Source organism: Sapajus apella, unplaced genomic scaffold (genome assembly GCF_009761245.1).
Source record: "Sapajus apella isolate SASKATOON/1434 unplaced genomic scaffold, GSC_monkey_1.0 scaffold58, whole genome shotgun sequence".
Lineage (NCBI taxonomy): Eukaryota > Metazoa > Chordata > Mammalia > Primates > Cebidae > Sapajus > Sapajus apella.
Window position 1 is genome coordinate 3,597,671 of NW_022436998.1, and position 26,682 is coordinate 3,624,352.

The window sequence follows — 26,682 nt, forward strand, 5'->3', positions numbered from 1 at the left end:
CATATACCACAGGGCCTTCAGTGGCTTCTGTATGACTAGCACCAGAGGTGTAGGGCCTACCTAGCAGCACTTATTTTCAGAAATGTGCATGGGGAAATAGTGGGATTGAATATAGAAGTTTGAGTGTTGACTCTTGCATTTAAATATCTGCTTGGCTTTGAATAAGTCATCTAATCCTTGCTGAACTGTGGTTTCCTCACCTGGAAAATGGGAAGAGTAGTCATTCTTCTCTGAGTTGTTGAGAGGCAAATGAATGTGAAAGCATCTGGTAGAGGTCAGATACTTACACAAACTTAACTGGCTAATGTTATCAGTCCTACATAGGTTTCAATAGAGCAAGATTAAAACTCACCTACATGGCAGTATCTGTTGAGGAGGATGATGACATCCTGAACAGGGTTTACAATTGGTTGCCAAAAAATGATGTCGGGACGTGGCCACCTATAAGAGTGAGACTGCAGCATTTAGAGCAGAAGAGAGAACTACTAAAGAATGGGGATATTGAGAGTATTAATTGAAGAGTAAGCAAATGATGCAGAAAAAGAGGCAAAGATTTTAGCCATATAAAAGTGCCACTGTAATTTTCAAATTTGGGGTCTGTTGCCAAATTTTGGAGTAATATGAGTTTAGAAAGTCTGTACCCAAGGAAGAAACAAGCCCCCCGTACACACACACACACACACACACACACACACACACACACACACACACACAATCTGTACCCAGTTTGGTAGGGTCAGATATCTGAGAGGTAAACTCTCAATCTCTAGAGAGCCTCTGCTACTGGCATGTCAGTTGGAAAAATGTAGGCGTGAGCTAGGAAGGTTTAAGGTCACACGCTGTAGGAGAGGATTAGAAATATATTTTTCTAAATAAAAAGGCAGAGGGATGGTGGTACACATTGAGGTAGTTATGTCCATGTAGGTTAAGAAGCTAGAGCTAGATTAGAGCACACAGAGCTTAAAGACCTTGGAAGAATGTCACTAGCTCTGTAGGGAAGGAGAATAATATGCCCTGGGGGACAAGCCTTCAGCTGGACAGGATGTCTCTTGAGCAGGGAGTGATCAGCAGTAGGATCAGATGGAGGTGGTGTGGTGGCAGTGCCATTACTCTTGAGTGTTTTCACTCGAAACACATGTATTACTCTTGGATTGAAGGACATTTGAAATAATTAGTAGAATTATGTTTTTGGGAAACTTAACTTTCACTGTTTGTGTTTTGGCAAATTCTGCCTTATTACAGTTTTCATTTTTCCGGGCTCAAGTGCAGCAGTTTTATTGTAGCTTGGTGAATTCTGAATGGGGACTGCCAGTCACACATTTCTTTGCCCCAGGGATACTCAGAAGTTCCAGCATAAACAGTTTGAGTAAAACTGGGGATAGGAAACTTAAAAGTTCCCAAACACCTGTAATTTTAATGAACTGGATCCTGTTTTGGGTTCCACTCTTTTGGCTCTATTTTAAAAACCTTCTCTTTCTTGGTTTTAGTTCCACAGCTACCACTCCCAGACTCATTTATTCATACCTCCCTACCAAAGTTCTGGTACATTCCACCTCATTGTGCATGCTCCCATGAAGGGAAAAAAAGTAAGAACTGTGTTGAACTTTCAGAAGTAAATGAGGACCTTGGCAGTAGCTCAAGGCAAAGTCAACCTTTGGAGCTCATTCACCAAATGTTTTTGAGCTATGGCTCTTCCTTGCTCCCAGCTTTTGGGTTGGGTAGCCTTTATTTCCTACTTTTCAGGATCCCAATGCCCTCATTTGTTCTTTCTGACCCTCCCTGGATTTCTTCTTGGAAATTCACCATGTTCCAAAATGACCCTGCAGATTTTCTACCCTTTGTCTTTCTTTCTCATTCTTTCCCCTCAAACTCCTATTACCTTTGGAACAGATTAATCAGATTGTTTTTCTAATGCAAAACCTGATATTGAGGTCCCCTTTCACCTATCTTGTCCAGGATCATATTTGTTTTTTAACTCAAATGAATTCCAAATTTGTGGATTTCAGGTTATATTAGGGAGATATTTTTGGTCAATGACTACCATTTATTAAATGACTCAACTCAGACTATTCTATGTATAGGTCTGGTCCTGAAAGATTACACAAGGAACTGTATTTATGGCCTGATTAACTGATTCCTCAGTTCCAAAGAATGGGAAGACAGATTGGCAAGAGCAGGAGGAGGTATTGCAGAGCTTCTAGATCTATGGGTTTTTTTTTTCCTTCTCTAGTAATAAGAGGAGTTTTGTAGCTCAGGTGTCCCGGGCATATCAGAAGACAGCTGTGTCTATGTGCAAGGGTTCCAGTGAAAAAGGCAGACATTGTGCACAGTGGCCCCTCTCATCAGAGTGATGCTACTTTTTGGATATATGAATAGATTGAACCTGAAGGTTCAAGACAGCAAGCTAATAGAGCAAGAGACCTAATGAGTCTAGCAGAGATAGGGGCTGAAAAAGAGTAATCTTGAAAAGAAGATGGGTAAGGAGATAGTTAAGGTTCTAGAACATGTTGGCTGGAGATGTGGGATAGCAAACACCTTGAAAGGAGTATCAGAGGACTTTCCTGCTTCCTGCTCCTTATGATTTATAGCACAATCACAATTTCTCTATATCTTGAAATATGACAGAGTGATTTTGCTATAAATTTTAAAACCATATTACCAAACTAAAGTGTGCTTATGTGGGGATCCATTCTTTATGTTACTGCTCAGGTAATATGGTCATCTACTTAACCCTTGAAAAACAAAAATGGAAAAGAATGGTAAGAAAAAGGAATTTGGAAATAAAGGCCAATTTAATTTTTAGTTTTTAATTCTGTTCCATCTGTCTATCATTCTGGTCTTTTCTTCCCCCTGTTTATTTATCAGTGGGATCTGTAGCACTTTTCAGTCACTCCTCTTTTGTTACAAAAGAAGTCCAGATCCTTTTGCGACTTAAGACCTTCCCAGTCTGGCTTCAATTTTTTTCCAACTTTGCCTCTGCTCTCCTTCTGAACCCTGTATTTTAACCAAACTGAAATATGTATGCTCTCATCTCAATTTCTTTTTTTTCTTTTCTGAGACAGAGTCTTGTTCTGTTGCCTAAGCTGGAGTGCAATGGTGCGATCTCGGCACACTGCAATTTCCGCCTCCCATGCTCAAGCAGTTTTCCTGCCTCAACCTCCCAGTTAGCTGAGATTACAGGCATGCATCACCACACCTGGCTAATTTTTGTATTTTTAGTAGAGACGGGGTTTCACCGTGTTGGCCAGGTTGGTCTCAAACTCCTGACCTCAAGTGATCCACCCACCTTTGCCTACCAAAGTGCTGAGATTACAGGCATAAGCCACCACACCCAGCCTCCCATCTCAATTTCTAATCCCTACCCTTATTTCAAAACTCCTCACAAATACCATCTCTTTCATGAATCCTTCCCGGATCGCCACATCATGTATGGTGAATGATACCTGTTATTGTGGCTATCTCCAGCCCTATATAGAACTGTCTTTTTAAAATGGCGTGCCTTCCTTCAGACCATGTTTGAGTACCTACCATGGTCAAGGCACAGTACTGGTTACTATGAATCAGAACCTCCTATGAGTTGACATAAAATCTTGTGTCCAAAAGTTAATTAAATGGTAATGAGGGAATAGCCAAAAAAAAAAAAAAAAGTTAATAGTATAATGCATAGATAAAACCAGTATAGGCTGGGCACAGTGGCTCGTGCCTGTAATCCCAGCACTTTGGGAGGCCGAGGCTGGCGGATCACTTGATGTCAGGAGTTTGAGACCAGCCTGGCCAAAATGGTGAAACCCCATCTCTACTAAAAATACAAAAAATAGCTGGGCATGGTGGTAGGTGCCTGTAATCCCAGCTCCTTGGGAGGCTGAGGGACAAGAATCGTCTGAACCTAGGAGGCAGAGGTTGCAGTGAGCCGACATTGCACCATTGCACTCCAGCCTGGGTGACAGAGTGATACTCCATATCAAAAATAAATAAATAAATAATAAAATAAAAATATAGGCTGGGCACGGTGGTTCATGCCTGTAATCCCAGCACTTTCGAAGGCTGAGGCAGGTGGATCATGAGGTCAGGAGCTCGAGACCAGCCTGGCCAACATGGTGAAACCCCGTCTCTACTAAAAAACTACAAAAATTAGCCAGGTGTGGTAGCACATGCCTGTAATCCTAGCTACTCGAGAGGCTGAGGCAGGAGAATTGCTTGAACCTGGGAGGCGGAGGTTGTGGTGAGCCGAGATCCCGCCATTGCACTCCAGTCTGGACAACAAGAGCGAAACTCCATCTCAAAAATAAATAAATAAATAAATAAAAATGTAAAAATTAGCCAGGCTTGGTGGCGGGCACCTGTAATCCTAGCTACTTGGGGTCTGAGGCAGGAGAATCGTTTGAACCTGGGAGGTGAAGGTTGTGGTGAGCTGAGATCGGGTCACTGAACTCCAACCTGGGAGACAGAGCAGGACTCAGTCTCAAACAAAACAAAACAAAACAAAACAACAAAAAATTCCACAAACAAGTATGTAAATACGCAGTGTCTATAGAATCTAGCACATAAAAGGTTATCAAATATTTGCCAAATTAACAAAGATAAAACAAGAGAGTAAGATACAGATTATGTACTTTGGAGAGTTCATCTATACCTAGAATGATGAGAGAAAACTTGGATGAAGTGTCATTTGAATTAGGCTTGAAGGATGAGGAGAATGTGGAGTTGGCCAAGAGAAGAGTGGAAGTATAGGGAATAGAAATTTCAGGGAAAGGCAAAAACATGAACACAGAAATGGGAAATGGTGTGACATGAATGGAGAATATTTAGGTTGGTTAGATGGAGTACAAATATATGAAAGGTAATAGAGATAAATTGAATTGGGCAAAATAGATAGAGACCAAGTTATAGATATAGAGCACCTTGATTGCCTCAGTCCTTCATTTATGATGTATTTACTAAGGGTATTTCATTCTTCACCTAGTACCTCCTAAGACATAACCATAATTTTATCTTGGCCCATTCGAATCTGGTTTTGTATGTCCATCTTAAAATTCATGGCTAAGCCATATCATCATGTGTGTTATATCCCACCTCAGAAATCTTTAGCATTTCTGATCTTGATTTATTTATTTGTTTCTTGAATTCTTGGTCTTTGAGGCTGAGCATGGTGGCTCTCACCTATAATCTCAGCATTTTGGGATGCTGAGGCAGGAGGATTGCTTGAGATCAGGAGTCTGAGGCTGCAGTGAGCTGTGATCACACGAGTGCACTCCAGCCTAGGCAATAGCAAGACCCTGTCTCTAAAAAAAGAAAAGAAAAGAAATCATGGTTTGGACACTTTCCATCATAGGAATTTCTTCAAGGAAGGAATTTCTTTTCCAAAGTGAGAGAAGTATCTCCCATTGATAATAAATTTGATTTTTTTTTGCCCTGGGTCTCCAAATCTGCAGATTGTTCCAGAGTTTCTTAGTGCTTGAATCTTTGGAAGCTATATTTTTTTTTCCAGGGAGTTCTAAAAAATGTTACATTTCCATTGTGCTAAATGGTAGTTAGTGGACGAAATAGTCACTGCCATCCCTTAAGGGATAATATTCAGTGTTTTCCAGAATATGTTCTGAACAATACTTGTCCCATCAAAGACTAATCTCTTCAGAGGACTGTTGACAAAAGTTTCCCTTAATGAAAATAGCTATCATTTTTTGAGTACTTTGTATATTGTATATCCATTTTGTCTTTTAATTAAAGTTTCCTTATCCAAAATAATTTGGGAAACATTGATATATTAAGGTTCTGAGAAGTCTTACAATATATAAATTTGTGTAAAATTGTTTAATCCATCATTTTACATACCTGCTTTGGGGATAATACTCATGCAGATTCCTGTATAATTAGTATTCCATGAAGCTCATTCAAAGAATAGTCTTCTTCCCAGGAAAAACTTCAGTAACCTGAACTTTTTATGTGTACATTCCTCTCAAGAGTTTTAGTAATCAGCATGCCAGTAACAACATCCTTGTCCCTGTACCATGGAGCTGAAAATTCACATTTATGTAGACATTGGACAAAGTTGTCTGGCTGGAGTACAAGATTACCTGAGACTGTGAACCTGAAAGTTAAGGTAGAAGAATATAGTGCTAGTTTCAAGGCTAACTCGTTTTTCTTGAGCTTTGCTAACTGTTAGTTAATATGTCCAACAAATCTCCATTGGTCATTTCTTGATGCATTGCAAACGGGCATAAAGAGTTTGGAGAAAAAAAGAGTGGCTAATCGCTCACTGGTAGAAATTCACATTGACTTGTCCAGGAGCCTATCTGGAAGCTGTGACTGGTGGCCAGTAGCATGGAGGACAGGGAGCCTTGCAGGCGCACAACTTGATTATAGTGGAAAGAGTACATGCAGACTTTGGGTTTTATAAACCTGGAGTTCAGTTCCAAGATGACTTCACTATTCTGATCCTTAGCTTCCTTATTTCTAAAGCAGGCATAATATATATATATATATTTTTTTTTTTTGAGACGGAGTTTCACTCATGTTACCCAGGCTGGAGTGCAATGGCGCAATCTCGGCTCACCGCAACCTCCGCCTCCTGGGTTCAGGCAATTCTCCTGCCTCAGCCTCCTGAGTAGCTGGGATTACAGGCACGCACCACCACGCCCAGCCAATTTTTTGTATTTTTAGTAGAGACGGGGTTTCACCATGTTGACCAGGATGGTCTCGATCTCCTGACCTCGTGATTCACCCGCCTCGGCCTCCCAAAGTGCTGGGATTACAGGCTTGAGCCACCGCGCCCGGCCAGCAGGGATAATATTTAAAGCATATAGTGTGGTGCTGTTTGTGACTGTGTAAAATGCCTAGCACGGTAGTGCAATATAAGTGCTCAAAAGTGCTGGTGATTTCTTTTTTCTTTCAAAAGGGAATCGGCCATCATTTATATGCTTTCTGAGTGATGTAGCAGCATCAACAGTGATGATGACCACAGGTAATTCTGATCATTGAGTGGGTCTCACCTAATGGCATCAGAAATTTGCACTCATTAAGCCCAAGCCCTTGGGCATCCACTGGTGACGAAATGGATCCTATTTCCTTACCCCTGGAAGGTGGCTCTCAGTGGAGTGAAGAGAGTGATCTGGGAGCTGTAGAAGAGCAGCTGGTGGACATGTTTTGTGACACCAGTGTCTGCCCCTCAGGAAAACAGTTGTTTACACACGAAACTTGCACAGAGCACTCACTAATGGTTAGACATTGTGCTGGGCAGTTGCGATCCACACGAATATATGGTTTCAGCCTTAGAGGGTCTTAGAGTACAATGGAGGGAAATAGACATTTGACCAGTAAGTGACCTAAGGAGCCACAGATGCTCTGATAAAAGTATTATAGGGAGTTGTTGTGATGGGGAGAGAGCTCAAAGGACAGAGTAGTCAGATGTTTCTGAGGCAGTCAGAAAAGCCTTTAGAGAGAAGGTGTTGACTTGAGTGTTCTGGGTATAACATTTAATTGCTAATAGCTTTATTAAATATAGTGCAAAGATATACATAACCATTTTCATGGGGCAGCTTATGCATGTTCTGTTTCTGCACTGAATGCCCTTTTGAAACAGTATACTGAATGCTGTGTTCGAATTGTTCATCAGTAACTGAAGGTCCCAAAGGGGTTGTAAAGCCTGTCGTTTCCTTGCGTCAGATAGGCTCTGCAGCATGGTGCAGGTAGCAGGAGTGTCTTTTTGTACCTGGACTGTTTCATAAACCTGAGGGTAGACCTGGAGCATCCAGGGAGGACATGAAAGAATTTCCCAGGGTTGCTTTTGGCTCCCTGCCTAGGAAGAATCCTGGCTATTTTGACAAAGATTTTCTATTTCTACTTGGAAACGATTCATGTCTAGGAAATGGGAGGAAAAGTCTGAATGTGAAAGTTACAGATTTTTGCCCTGAGGCTTGACAGAGGGCTGACTGAAGCCCCCAGGGATACCCAGGATATAGAAGTCTTACTGAGGCTAAAGACTCTGATTAGCTATTAGGTTCCTTTCTCTCCACTATCTCCAGAAGATGCAGGGAAGGCATTTCTTCTTCTCCAGCACTTGAGAATGATAGATAGCATCTCAACTCCTAGAAATTGGCTGACCTATTTGTTAGGGAGCTAAGTGGTCAAAATTATGTCGAAATGAGATGACAGTATCAGTGTGCTGTGAAGAGTCCAAACCACAATTATTGTTGTGGCTCTGAGTTTTGGTGATTAATAACAGAGCAACTCCTTATACCATAAGAGATAAAGATGCCTCACAAACCACAAACTAGTTTCTTTTTTTTTTTTTTTTGACACAGAGTCTTGTTCTGTCACCCAGGCATCATACAGTGGCATGATCTCGGCTCACCACATCCTCCACCTCCCAGGTTCAAGTGATTCTCCTGGATTTCAGGTGCACATCACCACACCCAGCTAATTTTTGTATTTTTAGTAGAGATGGGGGTTTCACCATGTTGGCCAGGCTGGTCTCAAACTCCTGACCTCAAGTGATCTGCCTGCCTTGGCTTCCCAAGTGCTGAGATTACAGGTGTGAGCCCCTGCATCAGGCCACAAACTAGTTTATTTCTGATATTGCTGGGGCAATCCAGTCATTTTGTGAAGTCTGTGATGTTTAAAATAGAATTGCTGACAGCTGGGGTGGGTCTGAGTTCATCACCACTACAACTGAGCTGTTGCAGCTGTAGTCAGCAGACCTAGGTTTAGCTGACTCATCCTGGCTATTGGGATGAGCTGGGGTGCTGCTGCTTGTTGGGGAGTGCAGTCCTGATGGTTCTGCAGTATTGTTTTTCCGATTCATGTAGACTAAAAGAACTGTAGGATTAGGGAGAGAAAAATGGAGACTTTTTCCTAAAGAGTTTGAGTTTGAAGGGTACTGAAAAGAAGAAAAGGAAATCAGAATATGGGGGAAAGTAGCCGAGCTCTGAGCCAGGTCCTTTATGGGAAAAAGAACATATGGCTTTGAGGGGGTCTTTGGTCAGGTAGTTTCCCCAGCGGGCCACCTGATTGCACGGTTGACACTGAACAGTTTGCTTTTTGGAGCTGCCTTGTGAAGAACAGGTGAAAATGAAGGCACTGTGCAGTAGGATGTTCATGTGATGGCTGTTGTAACCTAAAATAGGGACCATACAGAGTGAGATGTTGAAAATGAGCTTGACGATATTATGTATTGGTGGATGAATATCTAAATAGTAAATTGTGGTTTAAACTGAGAGAACTCTAGCTGTAGGGAGATGTGGTTATGTTGAGAAATTTGAAGCCCTAAAGTTCATGTTAAAAACTATTCTTATTGGCCAGGCACGGTGGCTCACGCCTGTAATCCCAGAAGTTTGGGAGGCCGAGGTGGGTGGATCACCTTAGGTCAGTAGCTTCAGACCAGCCTGGCCAACATGGTGAAACCTCATTTCTACTAAAAATACAAAAATTAACTGGGTGTGGTGGTGGGCGCCTGTAATCTCAACTACTTGGGAGGCTGAGGCGGGAGCATTGCGTGAACCCAGAAGGCAGAGGTTACAGTGAGCCAAAATCGCTCCATTGCAGCAGGCTGCAGAGCCTATCTGACATTGCACAATGCCTTGCATTGCCTGTGTGACAAAAGCAAGACTCTGTCTTAAAACAAAAACTATTCTTATTAAAACTATGTTTTATCCTTGCTGCTAGGGGGGAAAAAACAAAATTAAAATATTGTGTTTTATCTTATCATGTAATTAAATTAGATACAACAAAAATATTTCCCTGATACAAGGTCTGGTGTGTTGCCCAGGCTGGAATGCAGTGGCTTAATCACAGATCACTGCAACCTCAAACTCCTGGGCCTAAATGATCTTCCTACCTTAGCCACCACACCCAGCAAATTTTAAAAAGCTTTACATAGTGACAGGGTCTCACTATGCTGCCCAGGCTGGTCTAAAACCCCTGGCCTCAAGTGGTCCTTCAGCCTTAGCCTCCCAAAGTACTATGATTATGAGCCACCATGCCTGGCCAAAAATGCTTTTTTCTTTTTTTGAGACGAAGCTTCACTCTTGTTGTCCAGGCTGGAGTGCAATGGCACAACCTCGGCTCACTGCAATCTCCCCGTGCTGGTTCAAGCAATTCTCCTGCCTCAGCCTCCTGAGTAGTTGGGATTACAGGTGCCTGCCACCATGCCCAGCTAATGTTTTATTTTGGCCAGGCTGATCTTGAACTACTGACCTAGGTGATCCACCTGCCTCGGCCTCCCAAAGTGCTGGGATTACAGGCATGAGCCACCGCACCTGGCCAAAAATACATTTTATATTTAATTTTAACTAAAAGGTTTTGGTCAATTGTCAATGATGAAATTTTCTTTTTAGGAAATGATGTTATCATATAGCATTCTGTTTAAAGAAATAACCTACCATGGAGCCAGGCACAGTGATTCACACCTGTAATCCTAGCACTTTGGGAGCCAAGGTGGACGGATTGCTTGGGCCCAGAAATTCAAGATCAGCCTGGGTAACATGGCGAAACCCTGTCTCTACAAAAAATGCAAAAATTAGCTGGGCATGGTGGCACATACCTGTACTCCATGTGCTACTGTACTCCAGCATGGGTGACAGAGTGAGAGCCTCTCTCAAAAAAAAAAAGAAAAGAAAAGAAAGACCCATATTGCACATCTTGTTTTTCCTCGCCCTTGACCTAATCTTATCCCTATTAATGACTTTTAGTTTTAAGTCGGATGAAACTTTAGTTTTTATATGGAGCTATAATTATTTTACTCTTTTGATAGAAAAATGTCAAACTGGGCCCAGCGTGGTGGCTCATGCCTGTAATCCCAGCAATTTGGGAGGCTGAGGTGGGCAGGTCACTTAAGGTCAGGAGTTAGAGACCAGCCTGGCCAACATGGTGAAACCCTGTCTCTACTAAAAACATAAAAACTAACTGGGCATTTTGACAGGTGCCTGTAATCACAGCTACTCGGGAGACTAAGGCAGGAGAATTGCTTGAACCCGGGAGGCAGAGGTTGCAGTGAGCTGAGATTGCGCCACTGCGCTTTAGCCTAGGTGACACAACAAGACTCCATCTCAAAAAAGAAAAAGGAAAAGAAAAATAGGCCAGGCGTGATGGCTCACACCTGTAATCCCAGTACTTTGGGAGGCCAAGGCGGGTGGATCACGAGGTCAGGAGTTCAAGACCAGCCTGATCAATATGGTGAAACCTCGTCTCTAAAAAAATAAAATAAAATAAAATAAATAAAGAAAAAAAAGAAAAAGAAAAATAGTCAAACTGGCTTGGTAACATATCCTTTATACAGTTTAGCCAGAAAACTTTCAGTTCTTTGAACATCTGTCTAATATATCAGTTTGTTATACTCTTAACCATTTAAAGTTAATCTCTATAGAAGTGAATTTTTCAGAGTAGTATCAAGAAATAAGTGAGGAAAAAGGCCTGGAATGGAGTGAAGTTTCTGAAATGTTTTATTAATCATTACCTTATTATGCCAAATTTTCATACACCTTAAGAGTAGAGTATAGTAGGGACAGTATTATTGGAAGTGTAGGTATTGGCCAGGCATGGTTGCTCATGCCTGTAATCCCAGCACTTTGGGAGGCTGAGGATCACCTGAGGTTGGAAGTGCAAGGCCAGCCTGACCAACATGGAGAAACCCCATTTCTACTAGAAATACAAAATCAGCCAGGCATTGTGGCACATGCCTGTAATCCCAGCTACTCGAGCGGCTGAGGCAGGAGAATTACTTGAACCAGATAGACGGAGGTTATGATGAGCTGAGATCGCACCATTGCACTCTAGTCTGGGCAACAGATTGAAACCCCAATTCAAAATTTAAAAAAAAGGAAGTGTAGGTATTAATAGGTGTCATGAAAAAAATAGGGTCTATGGAAATAATTTTGGAAATGCTGAGTTAAACAACATTGAACAGATTTCTTTCTTTTTCTTTTTTTAAGATGGAATTTTGCTCTTGTTGCCCAGCTGGAGTGCAATGGTGTTATCTTGGCTCACTGCAATGTCCACTTCCTGGATTCAAGCAGTTCTCCTACCTCAGCCTTCCAAGTAGCTGGGATTACAGGCATGGGCCACTATGCCTGACTAATTTTGTATTTTAGTAGAGATGGGGTTTCACCATGTTTATCAGGCTGGTCTCGAACTCCTGACCTCAGGTGATCTACCCACCTCAGCCTCCCAAAATCCTGGGATTACAGGTGTGAGCCATTGTGTCCGTCTGAACAGATTTCTCTAGACTTTCTTAGAGCCTTTAATTAAGTACACTAATGGGTGCCGTGAAACTCCAAGAAGGAGAAGATAATTTACAGTTCTTCCCAAACACTGCTTATCTGGCACACTAGTCCTAGGGACCCATGTTCCACAGAATACACTTTGGGAAACCTTGAAAAGGAAGATTAGTAATTTCACTACCAACTGTTCATATTATTAATGTTAAATTCTTTTAGATTTCTTGAAGGCTGATGTTAAAGTCACTATATGGTATAAATTATTACATTTATACCAGTAAGCTCTATGTTTGGTTTTTGTCTTTACTCCTAAAAAGATTTTGCCTTTGGAGATAAGCAGTTATATTAAACAGATTACTGATTCAGAAGATAAGAATTTAGAAGACACGTAATTCAGCCAAAAGTTGTCCTCTTGAGAGCTTCTATAGGAATATGTGCTTTAGAGAGAAACTAAAGAAAAACGATTTTTGTATTTTCTTTAATGTGTGCTAATGGAACAAAACATTCCATCATTGTGAGTTGTGCCGTAACTAAACCCTTCAAGCCAAAGATTATGAACTGAGGCCCATGGGATAGATCTGGTCTGCAGATAGTTTTATTTAGCCTGTATAGTGATTTTTAATGTTTGAATTAGTTCCCATTTTAAAATCTTGAAGTTTCACATAGAAATCTGAATTTCTAGTCACTCTTGAAAAATGGAAAAAGTCTGACAATACATAGGCAAGTGGGAACTACTTGCTGGAGCTGAGAAATAGTTTACTCCAGTGTGCTACTGCCTACCTACTAACCCAAATATGGCTTGATGCATTTGTGCTACCTGTTTGACTCTATGGTCTTTTGAGTTTGTGTGACCCCTGCCATAAGGACATGGCATGGCCCAAGGGCTGGTGCCTCCCAAAGGATACTGTAGCCCCTCTTTTTTTAAATTTTTATTTTATTTTATTTTATTTTGAGACAGGGTCTCACTCTGTCACCCAGACTGAAGTACAGTGGCGCTATCTTGGCTCACTGCAACCTCTCCCTCCTGGATTCAAATGATTCTCCTTCCTCAGCTTCCCAAGTAGCTGCCTCAGCTTCCCAACTGCAGGTACCTGCCACTATACCCGCCTAATTTTTGTATTTTTAATAGAGACAGTGTTTCACCACATTGGCCAGGCTGGTGTCGAACTCCTCACCTCATATGATCTGCCCACCTCGGCCTCCCAAAGTGCTAGGATTACAGGAATGAGCCACTGCACACCGCCAGCAACCTCTTTTTAGAGTCATCATTACAAGCAAATGTGGTCAGGCTCCTCCGGAAAGAAGTGCTGGAATCACCTCAGGATAATATAAGGGTATCTTCACTATTTCTACTTGACAACATACTGGAAAAGTTGTTTCATTCACACACCCTCTCTCTCACTCACACAGAGAGTTATCCCTATACAGTCATTCCTAGGTTTGCATAAGGGATTGGTTCCAGGAACCCCCTCAGATATCAAAATCTATGGATGCTCAAGTCCCTTATATGAGGGGTGTAACCCATGTGCCTCTTTCTGTATACCTTGAATTGTCTCTAGATTACTTATTATACCTAATGCAATGAAAATGGTATATATAATTAGTTGTTATACTATAGTTTTAAATTTTGTATTATTGTTACTGTTGTTATTTTTATTTTAAAATGTTTTCTAGGCCAGGCACAGTGGCTCACGCCTGTAATCTCAGCACTTTGGGAGGCTGAGGCAGGTGGATCACCTGAGGTCAGGAGTTTGAGACCAGCTTGGCCAACATGGTGAAACCCCATCTCTACAAAAAAATAAAAAGTAAAAAAGCTAGGTCTGGTGGCACACACCTATAGTCCCAGCTACTCGGGAGGCTGAGGCAGGAGAATTGCATCAACCTGGGAGGTGGAGGTTGCAGTGAGCTGAGGTTGCAGTGGGCCAAGATCACACCACTGCACTCCACCCTGGGCGACAGAGCAAGAATCCATCTCCAAAAAAAAAAAAAATGTTCTATTTGAGATTGGCTGACCCTGTAAGACTCAGAGCCCGCAGATATAGAGGACCAACTATATATATGTGTGTGTGTGTGTGTGTGTGTGTGTGTGTGTCTGTGTGTGTACACACATGCATATTTTGCCAGAGGAAATTTATATTGAATTAGGACAGAATTCTAATTTCATCTGTTCTCAAAAATAATTATTAAAGAAACAAAGCTAATTAAAAAGTGGTCATTTTATTAATACTCTAAGCCTTTCCACAAGATATTTGAATTAGCTTATACAGTATAATATTACAATAAGGTGTGTGTGTGTGTGTGTGTATACTTTATGTATATAAAATCATATATAATCACATATATATATATATATATATATTTACTTTATATATATACACATATATATGTAATCAGGACCAGAAAATATATCCAAAGAGTAAGTCCAGAAGGATAAAACATGGATATCAGGACCTGAGGTCTGGAGAAACAGGCCTTGTGTGAGTATGGGCTTATATTTCAGAGAGAAGCCAGAGTGTGAGTGGAACTTTTCGTACAAATAGTACCACAATATTATTTTTTGTTTAGTATGCTTATATTAGTTTGCTGATATTGTTCTATGTTGATGTTTCTCTAATTCTGCAGAGGTGACAGCTCTGAGCAACTGTTTTCTGGTGGCCATCAGAAAATGTAGATTTCGTGGGTGGGGTTAATCAGCACTGTGTCCTGATTCCTCTTTCTGTATTTTTACCTAATCTGTATTGCCAACAGTAAAGGAATGGGTTGTGTGGGATGTGATGAAGTGAGGTAGGGGGTTGGGGAGTGGGCAGAAAAGGCAGTAGGTGATAATGAAAGCTCTCAGCAGGTAGGCTTGAGATCCTTTGCAGAATTGTTTTGAGCAGTGGTAACCGACAGCTGTTATAAAAGTCTGCATTTCCTGTATTTCTGATTAAATGAAAGCAGATCACTGGATAATACACAAGAATGGCTTTCATTTCTTAAAGTGATTTATGATCAAATGCAATTAACATAAAATGATTGGAATTACCTTACCTGGTCCTGAAGCTGCCTGCCCTAACTGCTTTATTAGGAAGGAGATTAGAAGAGAGATTGTGTGTAGAAAAAGATACATCTGTGTGTGTGTGTGTGTGTGTGTGTGTGTGTGTGTGTGTGTGTGTGTGAGAGAGAGAGAGAGAGAGAGAGAGAGAGATTAGAATCCTTGTTCTCACAATGTCAGGAAATTATTGTGTATTAAATGAAAAAATTAGTAATAGGCAATAGGTCCTCATGAAGGCATTTATAAGTGATGCTCTATGGTATTAGTGAACCTACCTTTATAGTAAATGTCAAGGGAATGATACTTTAGTCAAACATGAAAATTTACAAGGAAAGAATTGCATTTGTTTTCATGCAGTAAAGATGGAGCAAATGCCTGAATGTTAACGATATTGTAAACGGGTTCAAATTTTCAGGGTCTAGGGAAGAAATGGAGATTTTGTGTCTTCTGGCTAACTGTTGAGGGCAAGAGTGTCATAAAAGACAAAAAGTGGGTAGGTGTGGTGGCTTACTGCTGTAATCCCAGCATTTTGGGAAGCTGAAGCGAGAAAATCCCTTGAGATCAGGAGTTTGAGACCAGCCTGGCCAACATGGCAAAACCCCGTCTCTACTAAAAATACAAAAATTAGCTGGGCATGGTGGCGCACTGTAATCCCAGCTACTCAGGAGGCTGAGGCATGAGAATCACTTGAACCAAGGAGGCAGAGGTTGCAGTGAGCCAAGTTCACGCCACTGTACTCCAGCCTGGGCAATAGAGGAAGACTCTGTCTCAAAAAAATAATAATAAAGGCAAAAAGGTGAGAGTGAATTTTGTAGCAATCTTAAAGAATGTGTAGACTTGCTGGATGTGGTGTCTCACACCTGTAATCCTAGCACTTTGAGAGGCTGAAGCAGGTGGATCCCCTGAGGATCTCCTGAGGTCAAGAGTTTGAGACTAACCTTGGCAACATGGTGAAACCCTGTCTCTACTAAAAATACAAAAATTAGCTGGGTGTGGTGGCAGGCACCTGTAATCCAGCTACCCAGGAGGCCAAGGCAGGAGAATTCTCTTGAACCTGGGGAGCGGAGGTTGCACAAGTTGAGATCGTGCCACTTCACTCCAGCCTGGATAAAAGGGGGAAACTCCATCTTAAAAAAAAAAAAGAAGAAGAAGAAGTGTAGACTGTTTCTAACTGAGCAATGCCAATTTTAAAGTTCATTCAAAATGCTTTGAAAGTATAATTGCCACAGGCGCTACCTTTCAAGTGGAAGTACTCTTGGGTATAAGCCAAGCCACATAACAAATTATCCCATATGTTTCCTTGCATTAAGTGTTGATGCCTGAGTAATGGGGGAAATGAACAATTTTGTTAATAATAAGGAAATGAAAAGTCAACTTTTTTGTTATCTGTCTTAGTCATTGGTGGAGGGGAGGGGGAATGGCATGTTCCTGGAGGACAGATACCAGGTTCCCTTTCTGCACCCAGCTCGCTTCTCAGAGCATATTGGCTCTGCCTAACTGGTTGGTTTTGAGGCAGTGCAAAATTTGCCTTTTGGTGTGGAAGGATGTTTTTTGTTTTTGTTTTAAGCTATTCTTTGATAATGTTTTAAGGTTTTATACATAAAACCATGTACATAAAGGTTTATGTTTTAAGGTTAAAATTCTAATGAAATAACTTATTTTTACTCTATGATAAAATAGGACAAACTATGGGCACTAAGTCAGAGTCCCAGTTAAGAAAAATGACCAAATAGAAATATGCCATAAAGATTTCTTTTTCTACTTTAAAAAAAATTTACTTCAATTTTGAGGCTTGCTTTTATTTAACCAGCCTCATTTATGAAAATCAGATAAATAAAAAAGAGATAACTTTTTTTTGTTTTTTGTTTTGTGCGAGACAGAGTCTTGCTCTGTCACCCAGGCTGCAGTGCAGTGGGACAGTCTCAGCTCACTGCAACCTAAATTCCTGGGTTCAAGCGATTCTCATGCCTTAGCCTCCTGAGTAGCTGGGACTACAGGCATGAGCCACACTACACCTGGCTAATTTTTGTATTTTCAGTAGAGACGGGGTTTCACCATGTTGGCCAGGCTGATCTCGAACTCCTTACTTCAAAGGATCCGCCTGCCTGGGTCTCCCAATGTGCTGGGATTACAGGCGTGAGCCACCGGCCCGACCCCAGAGAACGCTCTTTGTGCTTTATTGCTATCTTTGGTAATTCTATGCTAACTTGCTGAGTGTTAATCTGTATTAAATCACATTGCTGAAAGATACGTTTGAATTTTGGAGGGTGTTGAGAATTAAAAAGTCAGACATGGATAATTTTTAGAAAATACTCCTAATGTGCTTTAGGTGTACTCTTAAAAACAAATGAAGTGGTGTACTATGACACATTGTAAACAGTCTCTATCATGCATTAAAATGAATCTGATTCAAAATACAGACTCTGTCTCTAAAAGCCTGCCTTAAAGTAAACAAACAAACAAAAAAACCCCACAGGCAGAGGTGGTTTCCGATGGTTTCATAGTATATGTCATTTGCCTAGAGTGCTGAGTACAGTAGCTGTAAGTAGATTCTCCAAGCATTCTATTGAAAGGTACTTAATGCAGATTACAACTAAATAACTGGATTTTGTTTGGGTCATGTTCATTGTGAAATGCACAAATCAGTGGGTTTGTCTTTAGTCATCTTATTCTCATTTGGGGTTGATGGAAATGAAGTAAGGACCAAGTAAACAACTTTTTTTCAGGTGCAAATTCGACCATGGAACCTAAGTGACAGTGACTTTGTAATGGATGGTTCTCAGCCTTTGGACCCCAGAAAAACTATCTTTGTTGGGGGAGTTCCACGACCCCTTCGAGCTGGTGAGTGGAAATAGTAACACCACAACAATAAAACCAACAACAACAAAATCCCCAATGCCTTTAGTCTTAAGTATTTTCTAGGTTTCTAGTCAGCTATACACAGTCTCCAAAAAGAAGTCTGTTGTCATTTTCAATGAGCTTTTTCAGGATTAAAGGTTTTCTCTCAAAATGCTTTATTTTGTTATGGTGCAAAAGTAATTTCATTAGACAATTATGTTGAAAAAATGAATTATATTCAGTGCTTTCCTATTTACTCACTTATATAAAAAATAGTAACACATTTGGCAGTGTGCATTCTTCTGCCAGTCAGCATTATTATGTATGACAGAAGTCTTCTTTAAAGCTTCCCTGTTTTTTTTAAAGTTCCTTTCCAATGATGAAATAATTGTGCTGCTGGATTTGAGGAGAATCATAATTGACTGGAGAGTTTGAAGTGATGCTGAACTGATAACTTCAGTATATATTTACATCGAAAGACAAATCCAATCAGCTGTGCATCAGCCTCCTAATAACCAGTATTCATGCCAGTGGAATATAACAAAATTATTTCTAAAATCTAAGTTTTTGAAGCACTTAGAATAATTGAGTTTAATTTTTTAAAGACAAAAATGTTACTGTTGCCACTGTAGTTGTGAAGTTACATTTCTTTTGTGTTATTTATATGCAAGTAGACTTAGTTCTACCTAAAAATTAAAACAAAAAGCAGAGATCATTAAAATCAGGTTGTGAAACAGAATTATAAAATGTAACATAAAGTTATTTGGGTGTGTGACTTTAATGACTTCTTAATTCTGAAAGTTCCTTAACGTTCCTAACATATTTATCCAAATCCCAACTCCAGCCTACACCTAAAGGATAACATTAGACCTATATAAAGACATTCATAATTTCATTTTGAAGGACTTTTAAACATATTTATTCTGATTGGATCTTATGTTCTTCATTCTAATGGAAAACTGTCAAAAGATAAAAGCAAAGCTGCATAGATGCCTCCCTTTTATCTGCAGTTGGAGAATAAAGTCTAAGAAGGGCTAATTCAAACATGAAAAGAATTATGAGAGGAGGGCAAATGCAGCCCTTGTTTATAAACTGTACTTTTTAAAAATGGTAGGTGGAATATTTCTGACATTTTTTTTTTTTGAAATGGAGTCTCACTCTGTTGTCCAGGCTGGAGTGCAGCGGCACCATCTTGGCTCACTGCAACCTCCGCCTCCTGGGTTCAAGTGATTCTCCTGCCTCAGCCTCCTGAGTAGCTGGGATTACAGGTGCCCGCCACCACACCCACCTAATTTTTGTAATTTTAGTAGAGATGGGGTTTCACCATGTTGGGCCAAGCTGGTCTCGATCTCCTGACCTCAGGTGATCCACCCACCTCAGCCTCCCAAAGTGCAGAGATTACAGGTGTGAGCCACTGTGCCCGGCCATTTCTGACTTTTTCTAATAGTGTTATGTTTAGGAGTGGGGAGGGACAGAAATCCTTTTTCACATTTTACAAATGGACAATCATTGCTAATATTCTAGCTATTCCTTTTGCAACAAACTACAAGCACAAATTAGTTTGTTTGTTTGAGATGGAGTCTCACTCTGTTATCCAGGCTAGAATGCAGTAGTGCCATCTTGGCTTACTGCAGCCTCCACCTCCAGAGTTCAAGCGATTCTCCAGCCTCAGTCTCCCAAGTAGTTGGGACTACAGGTGTGTGCCACCACATCTGGCTAATTTTTGTATTTTTAACGGAGACAGGGTTTTGCCATGTTGGTGAGCTGGTTTCGAACTCCTGACCTCAGGTAATCCGCCTACTTCAGCCTCCCAAAGTGCTGGGAGTATAGCCTTGAGCCATCACACCCAGCCACAAATTAGTTTTTATGTTCTAGCCCCTTTCCTTTTTTCCTAGATAGAAATCTGAAAAAATATTCTGAAAGAAAAAGTCCTATAGTTATAAAAATAACAGAACTGGTTTTAACTTCTTATGTCTATCCAAGTCACAGACATACAAGTTTATAAATTAAACTTCAATTTGTATTATTCACTCTATTCTTCCTGTTTTAATGATTTGGAAAGATAGATAAGGGCCTGTATATAATTTTTCTTCTGTAAATCCTGTGAGGATACCTTTTCCACACTTCCTGTGTGATCACGCCGACACTGCAAGAAGTGAATGCCAGGACATTAAATTGCATTCTTTAACATTTGGTGTCTGCAAGATGCCACAAATTCTAGGATTAGACAAGAATTATATTTAGTTGTCTAGTAAGAAATGGGATTTTGTGTTCCCTGACTAGATACTATACCTTTCATAATTCTTGAATTTTTTTTTTTTTTTTTTGAAATCGAGTCTCCCTCTGTTGCCCAGGCTGGAATGCAGTAGTGCGATCTCAGCTCACTGCCGCCTCTGCCTCCCAGGTTCAAGCAGTTCTTCTGCCTCACCCTCACAAGTAGTTGGGACTGCAGGCATGTGCCACCATGCCTGGCTATTTTGTTTGTTTCTTTGTTTTTTTTGAGACAGAGTCTGACTCTGTTGCCTGAGCTGGAGTGCAGTGGCGCAGTTTTTTTGTATTTTTAGTAGAGATGGGGTTTCACTATCTTGGCCAGGCTGGTCTCAAACTCCTGACCTTGTGATTCGCCTACCTCAGCCCCCCAAAGTGCTGGGATTACAGGTGTGAGCCACCGCGCCCGGCCTAATTTTTGTGTTTTTAGTAGAGACAGTGTTTTACCATGCTGGCCAGGCTGTTTTCAAACTCCTGACCTCGTGATCCCACTGCCTCAGGCTCCCAAAGTGCTGGGATTACAGGTGTGAACCACTGTGCCTGGCTGAAGTTCTCTCTCTCTTTTTTTTTTTTTTTAACTAAGCTAACATTTTTTGTTTTAAAATTGTTTTGTTTTTATAACTATGTGGATAGTAATCTAAATTTACTTGTTCTATTGATAATGTTCCCCCTATGCCAACATTTCCCTTAAGTGTAGCTAGTTTCTAGGTGGCAAAGTAATCTATATTAGTGTCTTAGAATTTTACCATTCATCCCAAGACTCTAAGTTAGAGGACCATGTTATCAAGACAAAAGAGTTAACATCTGCAACTTGAGTCTATGATCATAGGAATTGGGTTTCTCTGAAACATACTGAGCTTTGTGAACTGATGTATACCTTGGAATGGAAGACCATTTTTAAAGGAATTCATTGTGACTTTGGTAGAAATCTGAAATTGAATACAGGACAGTTCACTTGAATGATAAACATTTATTGAGCATCTACTGTATTACTAGCACTGCAAAGTATGTGTCATGCAAACCTGAATATCCCAGTATCATGTTAAAGAGGTCATGATATACAGAGAGTCAAAATATTTCAGAAGAAAACAAATGTATTCATAGAATGTGAACTCAGAATTAATTGGAGACCACATTATATTCTTTAACATGATTCTCACATTTGGTTTTGAAACACTTTAGAGCATTTTTTATTATTTCCAAGGGATATTGTAGTTATGGAATTTTAGAAAGTCTAAAACCATTTTAAACATTATATGCAAAGTGATCCTGGACTAGATATGGGTGACCTTCCTCAACAGGTGAGATTTTAGATGTCCAGGTGGATTTTTATCCTATTCAGGGCCAAAAAGTATTACTTAATATGTCACAGTGACTAAAATATTATCATGGAAGTGTTACTCCTTTGGATCTTGTGAGGTTTTGTTTTTGTTTTTGTTTTTTTGATATTTCCTTATTGTAAGACAGAGACCATTATCACTGATGGTTATTCTGAATACAGGCCTTATTCCTTTAAATGGAAATATACAAACACCTCTAAAGAAAAAAGGCAACCGGTTTTAAGCAGTATTGTCCTGAGTTTCTGGTTGTTTGGCAAGCCTCCCTTTTAAAAACTCAGGTTGGACCACCCTGGGCAACATGGTGAAATACTGTCTCTACAACAAATATAAAACTTAGCTGGGTATTGTGGCACGTGTCTGTAGTCCCAGCTACTTGGGGGGCTGAGACAGGAGAATCACTTGAGCCCAGGGAGGTTAGGACTGAAGTGAGCTGAGATCACACCAGTGCACTGCAGCCTGGGTGACGGTGAGACCTTATCTCGGAAAAAAAAAAAAAAAAAAAAAAAGGTTGGAAAAAAGCACAGTCCTAGAAAGGAAAGGAAAAGAAAACAAAAACTGAAAATGGAAACATATCAGTGGAAAATTTAGATGAGCTTACTCACTCACTGCCTGGTCGTGGGTTTCTATATATCAAATAATACACATTCTTACTGTCTCTTCCTTTTATCACTCCCATCAATGACAATTGCAAGCCAAGGATGGTTTGCCTGAAGTCTCCTAGTGTTTATTAGATCTTGTTTTCTTTCTACTCCCCAGCTCACCCTACCCTCACACTAGAAAAGCGTGTAAGTAGACTCACCGTGCCACCGTGTGGCTAAAGCTTACATATTCTTCAGTCTGTATAGGGAAATGGGCAGTTTGATTCTCCCCCTGCTACCACCTGGAAGTACATGTTGTCACTCTTCATTCACATAATATGAGCAACATGTCTTACTGAATCTCCATACAGAAATAGCCCTGCTGCATATCCCTATGGCATTAGGACCTCTTCACTCGAGTGCCAGGCTTGGGGGCTCTGATATCACCAGGAAAAAGTAGAGAATGAGGTATGTGGTCTCTGTACTCTTCCCCAGTTGATTAACATGAGTATGTCTCTGACCCCAATTTCTTGGCTTTAGCATCTGATTGGAGGACTGCCTCAGTGACCAAGCTTTGGGATCCATTCATTCCCAACCTTGATCACATTGGAAAAACCTTCAGTCTTTCTCATTAGAAGCATATGAACTGTTCTTTACTTCATGACTTCCTTCTGACAGTTTATCAGAGCAGGCCCTGCAAAACAGATCAATCTTGAGAGAGTGCTCACCTGAATCCCCACAGCCTACCTTCTGCTTTTTCGTCTTTTGGTCCTTTCTTTCCTAACAATTGCTCTGATAATTCTTTCCCTTTTTTTCCCCCTACTAGTATTTTGTGATGGATCCTGAAATTTCTTTCTCTGTCTTTCCCCACCTGCTCTGACTGTTGTGAGGATGGCTTTTCTGGGTGGGGTAAAAATTTGTGAAGTAAATATTCAGAGATATATGGCATATATCTAGAGAACATATATCCTGAATTTTTCTAAGATCATTGATTTTAGACATTTTGTATAAACAGTTGATAGTTTAGGAACCATATCCTGATTTGTGATTTAGGAAACTGGAATATTATAACGCTATCCTTTATTGTTTTTTTAATAAGTGGTTGCAGGCAGAAACCATCCTGTATCAAGTTTTTTAACAATAGAAGCTTTTTCACCATGTTCTAAGTTCAGTATGAGTTGTGTTGGATAAACTCCAAATTTGGCATACTGAATTAACTGTATTACCTTTAGGTAAAGCTAAGGACTTTCTAATGTTAAGTATGTGTCTGTGTCCTCCCTCTGCACCAAAAGCAAACCCTCATCCATAGCCTATGTCAAACTTTGTCATACCAGTAGCAGGCTGTCTGATGTTAGCATACAGCCAAAATAATGTGGGGATGAATTGGTGCTTAGAGAGCAGAAACCAGGCCAACTTAAATGTTAAGCAGAGATTCACAGGGTGGGAGCAGGGCGAGAACCCTGGACAAAATGAAATATTTGAATACTACCCTGTCCTCAGCAGTGTGTTCAGAGCTCTCATAGATATTTAATTCTCACAATAATCCTGCAAGATTATAAGTTGTAGACTGCACTTTTGAGATGAGGAAGCAGAGTTCAGATAGGGCAATTGATCTTTCTCAGGTCAAAAGGAAGATACTTTATTAAGCTGAGATCTGAGATGTTGTCTCAGTAACAGTAGAGAGTCAACTTGGTACCAGTGTACTCTGTCTGGTTTAGTTCATTGTTCATACCATCTAATTGAAAAAATACATTTTTGAAATGAAGTTTCACTCTTATTTCCCAGGCTAGAGTGCAGTGGCGCTATCTCAGCTCACTGCAACCTCTGCCGCCCGGGTTCAAGTGATTCTCTTGCCTCAGCCTCTTGAATAGCTAGGATTACAGGCATGTGCCACCATGCTTGGCTGATTTTGTATTTTTAGTAGAGATGGGGTTTCTCCATGTTGGTCAGGCTGATCTCGAACTCCTGACCTCAGGTGATCCGCCTGCCTCGGCCTCCCAAAGTGCTGGGATTACAGGCATGAGCCACTGCACCCAGTCTGAAAATATTCTTAACTTCCCAACATACCTAATGCAGAACAGAATCTTATGAGTACATTTCTTCCACTTGTAGCATGTGAATTGCCTTGAACCAACTTGACAATTGTGGTAAACCTGGAAAGTCTTCAAGTTTAATCTTCCTTTCTTTCAGAAGTCAAGACCTCTTTGATATCTTAAGGTGTCCTACGCCTCTTTCCTGTTTTGTCCTTATTTCCAAAGAGAAGAAATATGGATTCTAGATTCACAGTTTAGAATCTATAAAGACGATTATGATATTTTCCTCTGGAATATTCATTTCTGCTCTATCCCATTTGGCTATCCAGTATCTCAGACTCACACACTGCCTTAGCTGGCTTTGAAATGTATTATAATTAAATGATATAAATAGGGCCCTGAGGCGAAGCAGGGCTGGGAGGAGTCATCATGGGTTTCCTATCTGGTGAATTGAAGACCCTTTCACATCTTTGTAAATAATCAGGATCAGGCCAAGCGCAGTGGCTCATGCCTGTAATTCCAACACTTTGGGAGGCCAAGGCAGGCAGATTACCTGATGTCAGGAGTTCAAGACCAGCCTGGCCAATATGGCAAAAACCCGTCTCTACTAAAAATATAAAAATCAGCTGGGTGTGGTGACTGTGCACCTATAATCCCAGCTGCTTGGGAGGATGAGGCAGGAGAATCGCTTGAACTTGGGAGGTGGAGGTTGCAGTGAGCCGAGATTGTGTCACTGCATTCCAGCCTGGGCGATGGAGCGAGATTTCGTCTGGAAAAAAAAAAAGCATCAGGAGCAAACTCAAGGAACCACAGTTGAAGCTTATATTCAGCTTCACAGATGTAGCCATCACAATCCAAAGGAATTCATGGGGATGCTGTATGCTCCACATTGCTGCAGTATTCTGGTTTCCCCTCCAGTCTGTGGCACAGTGACGCTCATCACAAGAGCCAGCATGTGGATTAGACTCATTGTGTTGCTGCTATCATGGAAGTTGTTCATGAGATAACTTAAATTGTCTTAGGATGACAGAGCATCTTGTCCAAAGTACAGTATACGCTTAAACTATAGCTGTTAGACCTGCTATCTTCCCACCATGACCAGACAGACCTGTGAGCACTGTCTGGATAGGAAAGAATATGAAAAGTGGTTTGGAAAGTCTTGACTTCCTTGTGGACTGTTTACTTGTTTTCACCTCTGTGTGAATTCTGGGTTTCTTCACCTTTGTGCCCTGCTCTGGTACCCTCATTTTTCCTCAGATTAAATATTAAGAACATGGTCCTAGGAGCTACTTTGTCTGCCCGCTGCAGAGGATGGTTTCAAATGAGGACTAGAAATTCTGTTTAGTACTTAAATGAGTTCAGCCTGCAGTGCAGAAAGTATGCTGAATGAAGACCCACTGGTTGAGCAAAAGACAAAATACAAACAGCAGTTTGACTATTGTTTACTTTTCTTCAAGGGTGGTCATATATTGGACTTTCTGTAGTTAAAATGCAGATTAGGGTAGAGAGAGAGAGATGGGAAATTTTCATATTCTTCTCCCAAAAACCTCTTCTTCAGTTACCTTGGTTTCTTCTATCTTCTCAACAAATTGCCCTTCATTAAGTGAGACTTAATTGACTCACATGTCTGCAGACTTTTTGGTGGCCAAAAAAGCGACTGTATATAAGCTCATAAATGGGAATTATTTATTTATAATTGGTTTTCATAAGAGCACAAGCCAGTGAGGGTTTCTGCTTCCTATCAAAATTATTTAACTGCCAGCAACATCAGTCATGATCTAATCCTTGGAACGTGCAAATGATTTCAAACAGATAGATTCACAAAGTAATGGAATGTTTGTGTTTATCTGGCATCAGAAGATCCTGAAGATGTTTTTGGAGACCACTGTGGTGTGGAAGAATCTGTGGTTACAGTAACTCTCCTGCTTAGCTGGAGTTTCAAGCTTACCACTCATGTGCCTTCTTTCTAAATTAGGCACTTTATTGAGTCTTTCCAGTTGTGGAAGACAAGTGCCATTCAGTTCCTTGCCAGCATTCTTTTCCTGGCCATTCACCAGGCTTAGAGATTGTTCCTCTCTTATTTCACTACAGAAAAAGAAGCCTTGTCTTTTGAAAATTAGTATTTAATTTACAGGGTCCTGAGGTTACTTATTTCACTAAATCCATTCAACCAATAAGGGAAATTCATTAATGACTGCAATTAACAATGAATTCTGCCTTCAGTTTCTTGGTCTCTATTACTGCAGTAACATTAGCTATAGGAGAAGATCCTCAAACCATCAGAGGTTGTTGGGATGAAGTATAAGGGCCTCTCATATTCAGGGTATGGGCACAATTCCTATGAGATTGTTTGAATGAATGTGATTCCTGGATCCTGCCCCA

The 26,682-nt window shown here is 40.6% G+C and overlaps 1 protein-coding gene across 10 annotated transcripts in view; it reads left to right on the top strand.

Moving 5' to 3' along the window:
* Positions 1–26,682, top strand: part of CPEB3 (cytoplasmic polyadenylation element binding protein 3) — a 239,167-nt gene that overhangs the window by 173,983 nt on the left and 38,502 nt on the right. For 9 of the 10 annotated variants that reach the window (XM_032245540.1, XM_032245542.1, XM_032245541.1 and 6 more), the window contains one exon: positions 17,970–18,084. The exons of the other annotated variant lie outside the window; for it this stretch is intronic. In XM_032245540.1, coding sequence (XP_032101431.1) covers positions 17,970–18,084 — 115 coding nt within the window. The remainder of the gene's footprint in view (positions 1–17,969; positions 18,085–26,682) is intronic. 10 annotated transcript variants of the gene reach the window in all.